Consider the following 13,710-nt stretch of genomic DNA (forward strand, 5'->3'; position numbering starts at 1 on the left):
CAAACTTGAAATTTGACACATATGTTCCGCTTGGCTTTTAGGTGCTTGCTAAGAAAGGATTTTGGGAAATGACCATTAGTATTTTTTATATTATTAACACACTCTGATGCTAAGGAGTTAGGCTGAGGGAGAGAAGCGGATAAGGTAGGAGAGGCCTTTGTGAGGCAAGCCTGAGGGAGAGAAGGGGAGAGGAGAGGATCAATGGGGCCAGCCTGAGGCAGAGAAGGGGAAAGGAGAAGAGAGTCTTCTATGGGGCAAGCCTGAGGAAGAGAAGGGGAGAGGAGAGGCTGATCGTAACTACTCATTAATTTTCAAGCTGTAAGTGTCGATTTATCAAGCCTGATCTCATAGTTTTGTAGCGGAGCACGGATATCCAGCTAGTATTAAATAATACATGTAAACACTACATGGATAAAAATGGACAGCAACTGGAGGACAAGCTTAAAATTCTACAATGCTAGCAGCAGCACTGTGGCAAAATCTCTAATATCAAATTTCCACACCTACCAATGCCTGATGGCTTGGCTAAGGTTGGCCCAGTCCTGTGTATTACATTTGAAGAGTTTACTAAAGCTATGAAGAATTTGAAAGTACCTGGCATAGGCAATCCACCAGTAGGTGTTTGGAAGTCGAAAGAATTTCACCACAGAGCAATTGAATGACTGACTACAGTAGCTTCTTCAATGCTATGCTATGGTTTGTGGCCATGTGTCTGTTGAGTAGACCACAAGTTTCCCTCTTCAAAAATAGGTGATTGCTGCAATTACTAATCCCTGTTGTCTCACACAATGAAAATTATTGAGCACATATTTAATCAGCTCCTGTGATATCACTGAAATCAATATAGACCAGTGCAGTTTTGTCCAAAGCTTGTATAGCACTGCCATTTTTATGACCCACATGCTCATAGAAAAGCATCAAGAAAAGAAAAAGCAATTACATCTGGATTCCTTGACCTAGAAAAATATTTTAAATATGTTCCACATCAGGTGATGGTATGTACTACATGACCATGATGTGTACAAGCTACTCATAAAATAAGTACAATGTTCTACGTTAATATCTGCAGCTAAGTGAGATGTGCTGGCCTTTCCAGAAACTTTCTCATGGAGTCTTGGGACTAACACTGTTGTTCATTTTCACCATAGATTCCATCATAAGATCTGCACCAGTGTCCCCTGGGTCTTACTCTACATTGAAAATGTCTTTCTTGCAGCCATCACTGTAACACTGTCCAGACATCGAACAATCAATCTTTTTAGCCACTTCAGTTTGCACTTCAATATCAAGACCACCAAGTATCTGGAGAGTAGTCCAAGCATCTTCACCATTTAGATCAGCAGTGAAGATCTAGTGAAGACAAACTCCTTCCATTATGTAGGGTCCCAACTGCAAAGCAATTGTGGCAATGACGGAGGAGTGTGTGTATGAGTGAACAAAACATGGCTGTGATCAAAGATTACTGGAGTACTCTGTGATAGGCGAATCCCAAATCATTTAAAACTGAAGTATACAGAATGATGATTTGCTCAGTAGCACTGTGTGGTGCTGAGTGCTGGCCAACCACCAAAGTAGTGAATGCCTCTATGTTCCATGAATGCTGTGTTGGTCATTATGCTTTTTTGACCACCCAACAACACAAACCATTAGCAGATGAGTGTTGTACCAATTACAAAGGAAATGCAGGAAAAACACCTATAGTGGTATGGCCAGATCTTACGAGCAGCACTCCCACACTGTTACACGCATTGCCTTCTACTTTAACACCAATGGAAAATACCTACCCTGTTTTCCTGAAAATAACACCTTCCCAGATAATAAGCCCAATTGGGCTTTTGAGTGCATGTGCTAAAATAAGCCCTCCCTGAAAATATTACAACACAGGAGCAGCCATGAGGTGACCACTCTTGCCGCCTCATGCACCTTAAAAATAATAAGACCTCCCCGAAAATAAGGCCAAGTGTTAATTTTGGGGGGTCAAAAGAAAATATGACCTTGTCTTATTTTCGGGGATAGACTAAAGCAAGGGTGGCAGGATACAATTGATGCAGGTATGAAGATCATCCATTAGGACTCAGATGCTGCAGTCAATCATATTAAATAGTATTTGCTATTTGAAAAGCAGACACACCCCCTCCCGGGAAAATGCAAGGAAGATCATCATTAGGTATGTATTAGTTATGTTTTCCAGGGGATGTGCTGGCTCAGTGGCTAAGACTCTGAGCTTGTCAATCAAAAAGGTTGGCAGTTCGAATTCCTAGTGATGTATAACGGAGTGAGCTCCCATTACTTGTCCCAGCTTCTGCCAACCTAGCAGTTCGAAAGCATGTAAAATGCAAGTAGAAAAATAGGGGCCACCTTTGGTGGGAAAGTAGCATCAATCTGTGTGCCTTCGCCATTTAGTCATGCCAGTCACATGACCATGGAGACATCTTTGGACAGTGCTGGCTCTTCGGTTTTGAAATGGAGATGAGCACCGCCTCCTACAGTTGGGAACAAGTAGCATATATAAGTAGCAAGGGGAACCTTTACCTTTAATTATGTTTTCAAAGTTTAATAAAACAAAATAAATAAAAGCCTGAGTTTAAAAAAAATAGATGTTGTAAAATTATTCTAATCCTCCATGAACCTCCACGGGAGAGTTCTCATAATGTGTATGCTCACAAATATTTTTGTCTGACGTCTAAAGTTCTGGCAAAGAAACCCTGAAACTTCACTGAAACACAACCTCTAATCACTTTTTTTAAAAGCGAAATACAAAGGAAAAGAGCCTAAAAGGAAAACTTTGTCCATAGATTTTGTATGTGCGTGTGCAGCGTAGCCTCTTGGAATGCGCCCCATGACACAGTCCTTCTGAAGTATGGGAATCATTTAACGTCTCGGGGATTCTTGGTTTCAGGACCGTCATTGGTAGGCGCGAACAGAAAGCTGGAATTCTCTCGCTTTAAAGAGCGCGCGAAGACCCAGCCAGACGTGACGTAAGCAGGAGCGTCACGTGATTGCCTTGTCCTAGCTGCCCTTCCGATCTTCCTCGCCCCGCCCGCTAACCAAGCGTCTTTGGGAGCTGCGCGTGCGCCCGCGCGCGCGCTTTGAAGCCTACACATAACGAGGGAAGCGGGGAGGCGCTTTCTTCTCCCTCTTTCTTCCCCTCCCCCCCTCCTTCTTTCCCCCTAGCATGGCAACCGTGGCGTTTGGGCGCGTGTTGGCGAGGGGCCGCAGCTGCAGCACAGCGGTCAAAGCGAGAAAGCTGCTGGTGGGCTCGAAGGTAAGGTCCGGGGGGCGGGGCTAAGCCGTGGCATGCGATAGAACCGAAGGCGTCGCAGCGCCGCCTTCCCGTGTAGCCGCAATGCCTGAAAGCTCTGGGCTGATTTTGACTTCAGTCCCTTCCACCCCGAATGTCTGACCTTGGGACGGCGGTCCAGCAGAGCCAAGCCGGGACTTCTCTCCAAGCCTCCGCTGCCGCCGCCGCTTTAATACCTTCCTGGTGAATATGGCTGTCCGCATGCGCGGGAGGCAGCACTTCTGAAGTAGGGGAACCTTTAATGCCTCGGGGGTTGCTGGTTTTAGGACCGTCATTTGTAGGCAGAAATGTCATATCTGGGGATCCCAGGTGTCTACCTGCAACGTCCGTTCAAAACAGATAAGTTTGCAAGGGGATGATAGAAGGTCATGATGTATTTTGCAAAAGATAAAAGGCCACGGATGCATGCTTTCAAGATTTCTGTGCTGCTCCATCAAATCTATGAATAGAACTGAACTGAATTGAATTCTTTATTGTCCAAGTGTGATTGGACACACAAGGAATTTGTCTTTGGTGTGTATACTCTCAGTGTACATAAAGAAAAATAAAATAGAATATATTCATCAAGAATCATAAGACACAACACTTAGTGATAGACATAGGCTACTAATAAGCAATCAAATTATACTAGGAAACAAATAAAACAATATAAAATTTAAAGATACAAGCAACATGGTTATAGTCATAAGTGGCAGGAGATAGGTACTAGGAAGGAAGAGAAGAATAATCGTGATACAGTCTTGGTAAATTATTTGACAGTGTTGTGAGGATTAGTTGTTTAGCAGAGTGATGGCATTCGGGAAAAACTGTCCTTGTGTCTAGTTGTTCTGGTTATCAAGTGCCCTATAGCGTCGTTTTGAGGGTAGAAGTTGAAACAATTTATGTCCAGGATGTGAGGGGTCGGTAGATATTTTCACAGCCTTCTTTGACTTGCAGTATACAGGTCCTCGATGGAAGGCAGGTTGGTAGCAGTTGTTTTTTCTGCAGTTCTAATTATCCATTGAAGTCTGTGTCTGTCTTGTTTGGTTGCAGAGCCAAATGTATGTGTTTTTTAAAAATATTGGTAGAGTTGGAAATCTATAGTGTTAACACTGAAGACTTTTTCTTGGAGCAGAAAAACAGAATCTAATTCATGGCTGGTGACTGAAACAATTGGGTGGCTCCTAAGGCACAAGCAATTACGGGTGCCAGTTTCTTGGCATATGTGGCATCACTGCTGAACAAGTTGCATTGGCTTCTATTTTGCAATTCAAAGTGGTCCATCATGACATACATAGGACCAGATTACTTACAGGACCATCTCTACCCATCCAACCCTATCTGTCTGAAAGGCATGCTCCCCAGTATTTGTTGGGTGGTGGGCCCAGAAGGAGAGCCTTTTCTAAAACCTTTGGAATATCATTATCCTCTGAGATTAGGTTATCCCATTCCTGCTGGCCTTTTGTAAGGCCTTGAAAATTTGACTTTATGCCTGGACCTGGGATCTTAAGCATGAGTTACAGCCTGTCTTCTGGTTGTGCGAATAATACTTTAGTTTATGCCTGCGCTTATGTATTTTGGTTTTTATTACTTTTGATATTCGTCTGTGTGTTGTAAGTTGTCTAGAGTCATGTAAACTGAGGTGTGCAGCTATATGAATAGAATGAATGAATGAATAAAAACAGTACACTTCAGAAGGACTGGCAAAGTGTTTTGGCAAATATGGCCAGCATGATTAGCAAGTATTAAACTAAATTTGAAAAGTGAATGGGGCGAGAAATGAAATGTGTGGTATAAAAATTTCACAAAGAATTGTAGAATTGCTGAAATCGGCCTTCTAAAACCATTCTGTGGGGGAATGAAACCTCACTGGCTTATAAAGTTATACAATTATTATTCAACATTATACAATGATGGTCAAAATGTAGCCAACTTGAACTTGAGATCTTCATACCCAGAGTAAATGTGATTTAATAGATCACAGTGGAAACCTGATTGAGATGATTCTTATGACTGGAATATACAATAGTTCTCAACTTGCGACCACAATCGAGCCCAAAATTTCTGTTAAGTGAAATATTTAAGTGAGTTTTGCTCTATTTTAAAACCTTTTTTTGCCAGAGTTGTTAAGTGAATGACTGCAGTTAGATAGGTTAGGAAGCTGGTTGTTAAGTGAATCTGGCTTCCCCGTTGACTTTGCTTGTCAGAAGATTGCAAAAGGTGATCACATGACCTTGAGACACAACAATGATCATATATTGGAACCAGTTGCCAAGCATCAGAATTTTGATCGCATGAGTATGGGGATGGATGCAAAAGTCATAACTGAAAAATAGTCATGTCACTTTTTTCAATGCCATTGTAACTTTGAACAGTCACTAAATGAACTATTGTAAATCTACCTGTAGCAGTTGAAGTATATACAGTACAGTACAAAACTTTGTTCAAAAGGAACAGTAGCAGTAGAAAGGGGAAACTTTTTCAATAGGTTAAAAATACCATATTTTTTGGAGTATAAGACACTCTGAAGTATAAAACGCATCTACCTTTTGGGGAGGGAAACAAGAAAAAAAAATCTGCCTCTGCCTCTCAGCAATTTGCCTCCTTGCAGCAAACAGCATGTTTCACTTTCAGCACAGCCTGATTAGCACAAGCAGCTGATTGTTGGTTGGATCTATTTCAGGCTGCAGGGATTGCCATAGCCTATTGCGGTCTCCATGCGCCCCATTTTCAGCCTCTGTATTCCATTTTCAGCCTCCGCACACCCATTTCCCCCCATTCTGGGTGGTGGGGATCAGAATGTGCAGAAAATGGGCTGCGTGGAGGCTGAAAATGGAGTGCGTAGAGGCAGCACTAGGCAAAGGCAATCCCCACAGCCTGAAACAGCTGATGGTCGGGAGGCTGATCCAACCAGCAATCAGCTGCTTGTGCTAATCAAGCTGTGCTGAAACTGAAACAGGCTGCTTGCTACAAGGAGGAAAATTGCTGGGAGGCAGAGGCCAAAGAATGGGGGCGGCAGGTGGCTGGTGTTACATTCGGTGTATAAGACACACCCAAATTTTCACCCTCTTTTAGAGGAGGGGAGTGTGTCTTATACTTTGAAAAATACAGTAATTCATTCCTGCTCAGAAATCCACATACATGAATTTGGCAATCTTGTAGGGATTATCAGAATTAAATAAATGAAGGAACAAATAAAAGTAATGTTGTTGTAGTTTCTACCATTGCCTGCTGATCTAAAGAGAAGAAGGGTGAGAAACTTCCAAAAACAAATTTTAGATCTTTCAAGGATGCATGAAAATGTAGTGATGAAAATTATAGCGAGAAAAATCGTACCAAGCATATTCTTCCAAGATGTATTCCTGATTTAAGGAATGGAGTTTGAAGGGACAAAAAGGTTAAGCTATTCTTTACAATAGTAATCAGTAAAGCAGATTCAGTTGAAAAAGTGGAAGTAGCAGGAATTTTGGAGAAAAGTGACCTTGCAGTGCTACAGGTCTTGATGCTAAAGAGAAGTTTAATATAATCAAATCTGTATTGAATTTTAAAAATAGATAATACATTATATTATAGAATTATAACAAGTAGGAATCAATGATAGGAAAAGATAATGAATAAAGGAGCTCAGAGTGAATGAGAGTTTATAAAGACGATGATACTGATATACAATTGCAAGGAATTTCTATATAAAAAAGGACATTAAATGAAGCCAGAGTACCTTGCTTAAAGATAAGCTTTCACAAAGATCTGAAAACAAGGACACGTACAGAAAATGAAAAGAAAGCACAAAGAAAAGGTTCCGGACAAACTTAACAGACAAAAAGTATGCCATCAGGATATTCTAAGAACAAGACAGAGTGGTGTAACTGAAGCTTCAGTATATTTAGATTTATAAATATTTAATGTAATTATTTTCAAAAAGAGGAAAACCTGCACAAACTAATGTAAGAGATAGTTTTCACAAAAAAATCTGAAATCAGAGTTGTCTGTTGTCAGATCAAGAGACAATTAGAACTGTCTCTCTCTCTTAAAAGAGGATGATTTCTAGCCCTTTAACACCTTGTGAATAGAAGAAAGGAATTGGAATCCTGATCTTATTGTAAATATAGTTTAGCATTCGATACATAGCCCAGGATTTTTTTCATAAAGGTTTATCTATAGTAAATCTATATGAAGCTTTTATCATTGACTCTGTTTATTGCTTTGCAGTCCATATTATATTATGGCGAGCACATAATATAGATCTAGATCACCTGTTGGTCTAAGGAAGCAGTGCATGGTTGGTAATACTAAAATGAATTATGAGAATAAATTAATTATTGAATGAATTAGGTGTTATTTATAACTAATAATCTTGAATTCAAGATTATTATAAATGATCTTGGAAATGAATTTGCATAAAAATAAAACTAGATGCTGTTCTTTAAATAAAAGTCTAAAGAGGAGTTTTGTACCAAGTTTTCTGTCAAATTCTGAGAACCCACAGAAATCCTGAGTCACAAATGCCAAACGTGGGAAAAACTGCCACTAATTGCTGTCCTGATACATGATCAAGGCAGTCCTCAGCATTCTGTTCTGTTTTCTTTTCCCACAGGGGCTGTTGCCTTTAGCCCTCAGCTCAGACCATTAGATAGCAGCAAAGGTTTGTTTCTCATGATGGCAATCTTATGGTCACCCTGATTTCTGTTGGTCAGATATAGCTGCTATTTAGGTGTATTTGGGGTCTTCAGACATTAGGGAACTACAGTTGAGAGATGGGCTATCAATTGTATCCACACATTTTTTCCAAAATGCTTATTGATCTATCCAGCACTCATCCTTTCAACAGCAAAGACTTTGAATGTTGTTATGCCTTGCTTGCCATCTAGTAGTCTTTTGGATTTGTGAAGGCACTAGATAAGTTGAAATGCTGGAAGTCGAGAAGATGGTTTTGCTGTCATTGTGTTCATCCTTCTCTTCAAAATACAGTGCATAAAGTAGCGGTGCAAGCCATGATTATGATCTCCTTTACTGCCAGAGCAAAAGAGCTCTCTACTCTCCCAACCTTCTTCCCACCTTCTATCCTTACAACAAAAAGAAGGGTCTCTGGACTACTACCTTATATAGCACAATGGAAATTTTATTCTAGAGCAAAAAGTGCAATGTCTATCTCTCAGTTGTTTTAAATTGCACCATTCATTGGTTGAGGCAGCAAGTACTTTTATATCAATCAGTTATGTTATCTTTATGGGAATTGCACACAACATACAAAGAAAATGTTTGCAGCAACTGGGAATTCTGATCTCCTCCACAAATAAAACAGTACTGCAAATCATCAAAATAGCTGATCAACCCAAAGAAGGGGATCTCACAGCAGACCCAAAGAAGCAATAGGAACTGAATAAATTGCTGTCCCCAACCTTGTCCACTTCCTCTATGTTCACTAGCTTATCAACATGGGAAGTCTTTTGCTGACATAACGTGAGAAATAATATAACATGAAATAATTCTTTCATGATGGAACACTTAAAACATTATTTACACTGCTTTAGCCATGGGCCTATTATAAATTAGAGGTGGCATTTTGAGGACATATCCTTGGAAAGTGATGTAGCCGCGGTTAAGACTCTGGGTTTGTTGACTGGGAGTTTGGCAATGTGAGATTCAAGCGCTGCACAACAGGATTATTTGCCCCAGTTCCTACCAACCTAGCAGTTCGAAAGCACACTAATGCAAGTAGATAAATAGGCACCACTTCTGAAGGAAGTTAGCAGTGTTCCATGTGCCTCTGCGTATAGTTATGCCGGCCACATGATCATGGAAGTGTCCTTGGGCAATGCTGGCTCCCTAGGCTAGGAAACTGAGATGAGCAGTGACCGGACAAGGGAAACCTTTACCCTTTTTTTAATGTGTACGTGGCTTCTATATTGACTGCCAAGAAATGTCATATAGTACAAGTAATTGTCAATAGTGGTAAGTGGGACCAAAATTTCCATCGCTAAGCAATGCAGTTGTAAAGTGTGATGACCCCTAATGTAATTTTAGGATGAAGCATAGTCCCAATCCTTCTGGAACTAAAATCAATTTCTCTCGTCTATTTCCCTAAGTGATACTTAGCAAATACAGCAACTTTACTTCTATATTTGCTTCATTAAAATCAATTTAATTTATATTGGAAAAGATATATTTAAAATTCTGCAGAGAAGAGAAATAAAATGGATATGTGTCCAGTACTATCCAGAAAGTATCAGCTGAATGGGCATATTTTCTGAATTGTTTAGCTTAGTCTGTCGGATATAGCAGCCAAATTGCATCCTCCAAGTTCTGTGGGCATTCTTCACTTGTTTCTTTCCATGGAGACAACTTCAATAATCTGTTTATAGAATAATTAGACTGCTGAGAAGCTTTGTTAATATGAACACAGGACAAATAAAGAAGTGCATGAAGATGGCTCCATGCCAAGCTTGAGCCATTACTGCTTTGCCAGTGCTTCTTCTGTTCTTTTGGCAGAGTGCTTGATTGAAATTACAGTTGTCTTACCCACTGATTAACTTGGTAAAAGAAAAACAAATCTGTCTAGCCATATCTTGCCATCTTCCACAAAAGCTGGAAGATAACTGCCTTTGAGAATCATTGTTTTGAGCCGGAAGTGTACTTGCTATGATGCACTAGGGTTTTAAGAGGGACGGGATAAATTGTTCAGCTTCTGAATCAGGATTTTTAAGTGGACTTTCTAGGTCTAGATGGTAAGTGGTAGAAAAATGCTCAAAAGTCCTCATCTGAAGTTGTAAAGAAGCAATTAGCAACTTCTGATACAGTTCTACTGTTCATCTTTCCTTGACTTAGACCTTCTGTCTAGGCGCTTTAGTATAGCTACAGTAACTAATGCCCAACACAGTAAAAATGCTGTATCCAAAATGTCTGGAGAAGGACAAGTTGAAGAAAAGTGATACAAACAATTCTTGCATCAAGCATTTATTACTAAGATTGTCTTTTACAAATTGTTTGCCTTTAAACTTCTTTCAGAATAAATAATACCAGAATTCAGAAAAAAATGCAGAATCAGTGCAAGAACTGTCCATTGCTTTTATAGCTGCTCATTAAAGTAAATATGTGATAGATTGAGCTGTTGAGGTGAAATTTGGCATCCTAAGTATCTTGATTTTTAGTAGCAATAAAATCTTAAGTAATCCCCTTATTGCCCTCCCATAGGCGCTTGTGTTCTAGAAGCAGTACACACAACAGTCTTCCTTTCTCTGCACATACTTATCAACCTCTCACAGGTACACTTTGGCTGATTATTAGTTATTTTCAATAGGACCACATAAATGAGTCATGCCTTAGTGTACGAGGCAGGCAGTTTGCGAAAATAAATGGTAACTTGCTTCACTGTGACATCTGTTCCAAACACAAAGTTTATTTATTAGAATCGCCCTTAATGAGAATTCATTTACAAGGCAGATGCCAGGTATTTTTCAAACAATCATTAATCTTGCTACCATATTTATTTGTAGTATGCTCGTGTTAGAAGGTTGCTATTAAAAGTATTAATATTTACTACTAGTAGTACTAATACTGCTACTAGTTTCCTATAATTCCAAGTCCATGAATATTTAATATTGAAATATGAGCAATAGGAATTTGATTATTTTATATGAAGATTTGTTGAATCATACACAGATTTGTTCAGTTCAGCTTCAAAAAAACTTTTCACATGAATTTCTTACTGAGGATTTGCTGCAGGGCACACACATTATGAGTAAGGTAAAAACTAAAGGAAGCATTTCTAGATTACAAGTTTTTTTTTTTTAACAAAGCTAATTTTTATTTCTACATTTTCTGCAGCACATTTTTTTAAAGTAGCTGTGTTCGTGGTAGCCTCCCTCAGATATTAAGGCCTTCCAGTTCTATCTGCCCATTTGCTTGTTTGTTTAAATTTATTGGCTACCCATTTCCAATGGCTCTGGTCTGGTTCATGATGTTAAATTAATTCAAAATACTATTGTTTTAATCTTTATTTATTATATGGAATAACAAAGGAACAAGCATGGAGAAAAAATCATTTTTGTCTTGGGCAAGTCCAAACCAGCCAGTTACTAGAGTGTCTTTTAAATTTGCATGCTGATTTTGCAACTCAGTGTAATTGATTTTTATTAACAAAAAATATTTTCACCCAACCTTGTCCATAAAAATAAGATTACTTAGTAGCATTCTCATCTACACATTTATATGGGGAAGGTACAAACAGATTCTCTTCTGAATAGATCGTTTTATGAGGTGTGATAGTGAGAGAAGTTAACTGTTTAGTGCAGGAGTAGTCAACCTTTTTATACCTACCACCCACTTTTGTATCTCAGTAGTAAAATTTTCTAACCGCCCACCGGTTCCACGGTAATGGTGATTTTATGAAAACCTAATGAAATTTTTTAAATAATGCTATGATTTTTTTTTTAAAAGTCAATTAAATTAAAAGAAAGGAAAGTGCTTCAGTATCGGACAAAATCCCTACCACCCACCATAAAAGCTGGAACGCCCACTAGTGGGTGGTAGGGACCAGGTTGACTACCACTGGTTTAGTGATTGATTGAAGTTACAACAACACTGAAAAATAACTTACAACCAGTCCACTACTGCAACATCCCCATGGCCACATGGTCAAAATTCAGGCACTTAGCAACTGGCATGTCTTTGACTTACAATCACCATTGAGCTCAAATTTTCCATTGTTAAGCAAGGCAGTTGAAAGATAAATTTTGCCCCACATTTACTTTGTGTTACTTTGATTGTTATTAATACAATAAAAGCATTGCTCACATGTAGATGTGGGTATGAAATGGGGATCCAAATTGTTGGGGGAAATATGCTGACTCTGTAAACCTCTTAGAGAGGGCTGTAAAGCATTGTAAAGTGGTATATAAGTCTTAAGTGCTATTGCTATTTATTTATTTGATTTACAAGCTCCCCAACTCAAAGTAAAATTTCTTTGGTCTAAACCTCGGGTAGACACTGTAGGTAGGGTTTCCAAAACTTGTGTCCACAATGACATGAGGAAAAAAATGGAACATTATCTGAGTTGCAAAAATCAAGATAACTATTAAATGGCAGCAACAAGCAAAAGTTTTCTGCATCTCTTTTAGGCCATGTAGTGACTATCTAGATTTTTGCAATCTAGATATGGTAACACTAAGTTATCTGATTTTCAGATAAAAGAAAATAAAAGACAAAACATGTAGTTTAAAAAACACATGAAGCTTTAAAAAAAATCTTCAAAACTTTATCTCCCTCAACCATCCAAAATATTACTTGTGATCCTTGTCTCCAAAGTGGCTGCCTGTGGTTGAACTGTAACATATTTTCCTTATATGTAGATGAGTGCAGCGGTATGCATGTGTGTGTACACAATGTATTTATTATCCTCTTTGTTTCATCATCAAATTACAGTGATATATATATCTATATAGATAAAGTCTAATCTATGTACTAATGAATACAAGTCTTCTTTAAATTCAGCATAATTGTTGTCTCATGTATCTTCAGACATTAATGAATGCTTCTGTTTTTTAAAAGCTTCTTTGTGCTTTTTCCTCTTAGATGGTAAGGCTAATCTGCATTAGCACTTCAGCATCCCAGAAGAAAAGTAATGCTCCTCCAGGACCTAAAAAATATACAGAATCTTTTATTAAAAAACAGATTGAAGAGTTCAACATAGGAAAGAGACATTTAGCTAACATGATGGGAGAAGATCCAGAAAGTTTTACCCAAGAGGATATTGATGTAAGTATGGTTGCGCAGTTGGAGAAGTAATTTACTGCAGAGCTTCAGAATTGAAAGCTTTTTGCTTCAGCATGAGTCCCTCAGCTCTCTGTGAATTTTAATCGAACTGTCAGCATACCAGAGAATGCTACTGTACATAGAAAACATTACAGCAATGGCTTTGAATAGAGATTCTACCCCTACTACTGTGCAAGGTCAGGCTTCACAGGGTAGAACTCTATACTCTATCTTGCTAAAGCACAGCAGGTTCTTTTTAAAACTACTAATGGATAATCCCCTTGATCTGAGTTCGTTAAGAACCACTGTTGGGCTTTATATAGCATTTTGAAGCATTTATCTATAATTTGACCTGCTAGGTATATTTATGCTGGGGGGTGTTCACGTGTGATACTATAACAGCCAGCAACTCAAGTGACCTTTCCCTAAGACCAAAGTTTTGGGCAGCAGCTATTGTACCCTACTTTAGCGGTTGATCCATGGGAATTTATTTCTGAGCAAATATGCCTAAAACTAGACTTTCGTTTTATTTTAATTTCTTATTTCATTAAGTATTGGGTAGTGAGCCAAAAGCCTGTAAATGTATTTTTAATATTACTTGTGCTAGGTTATAACCTAATTCTCCCTCATTCTTTTTTAAATGATTTTTATAGTTGACCATCAGACTAAGGCATAGGTCG

The 13,710-nt window shown here is 38.8% G+C and overlaps 1 protein-coding gene across 1 annotated transcript in view; it reads left to right on the forward strand.

Moving 5' to 3' along the window:
- The first annotated feature begins 3,032 nt into the window (after window positions 1–3,032).
- The window catches only part of MRPS9 (mitochondrial ribosomal protein S9), a 48,108-nt gene continuing 37,430 nt past the window's right edge, over window positions 3,033–13,710 (forward strand). Inside the window, exons 1-2 of the mRNA XM_032226461.1 lie at window positions 3,033–3,265; window positions 12,851–13,033. Coding sequence (XP_032082352.1) covers window positions 3,176–3,265; window positions 12,851–13,033 — 273 coding nt within the window. The 5' untranslated portion in view covers window positions 3,033–3,175. The remainder of the gene's footprint in view (window positions 3,266–12,850; window positions 13,034–13,710) is intronic.

Source organism: Thamnophis elegans, chromosome 11 (assembly GCF_009769535.1).
Source record: "Thamnophis elegans isolate rThaEle1 chromosome 11, rThaEle1.pri, whole genome shotgun sequence".
Taxonomy (NCBI): domain Eukaryota; kingdom Metazoa; phylum Chordata; class Lepidosauria; order Squamata; family Colubridae; genus Thamnophis; species Thamnophis elegans.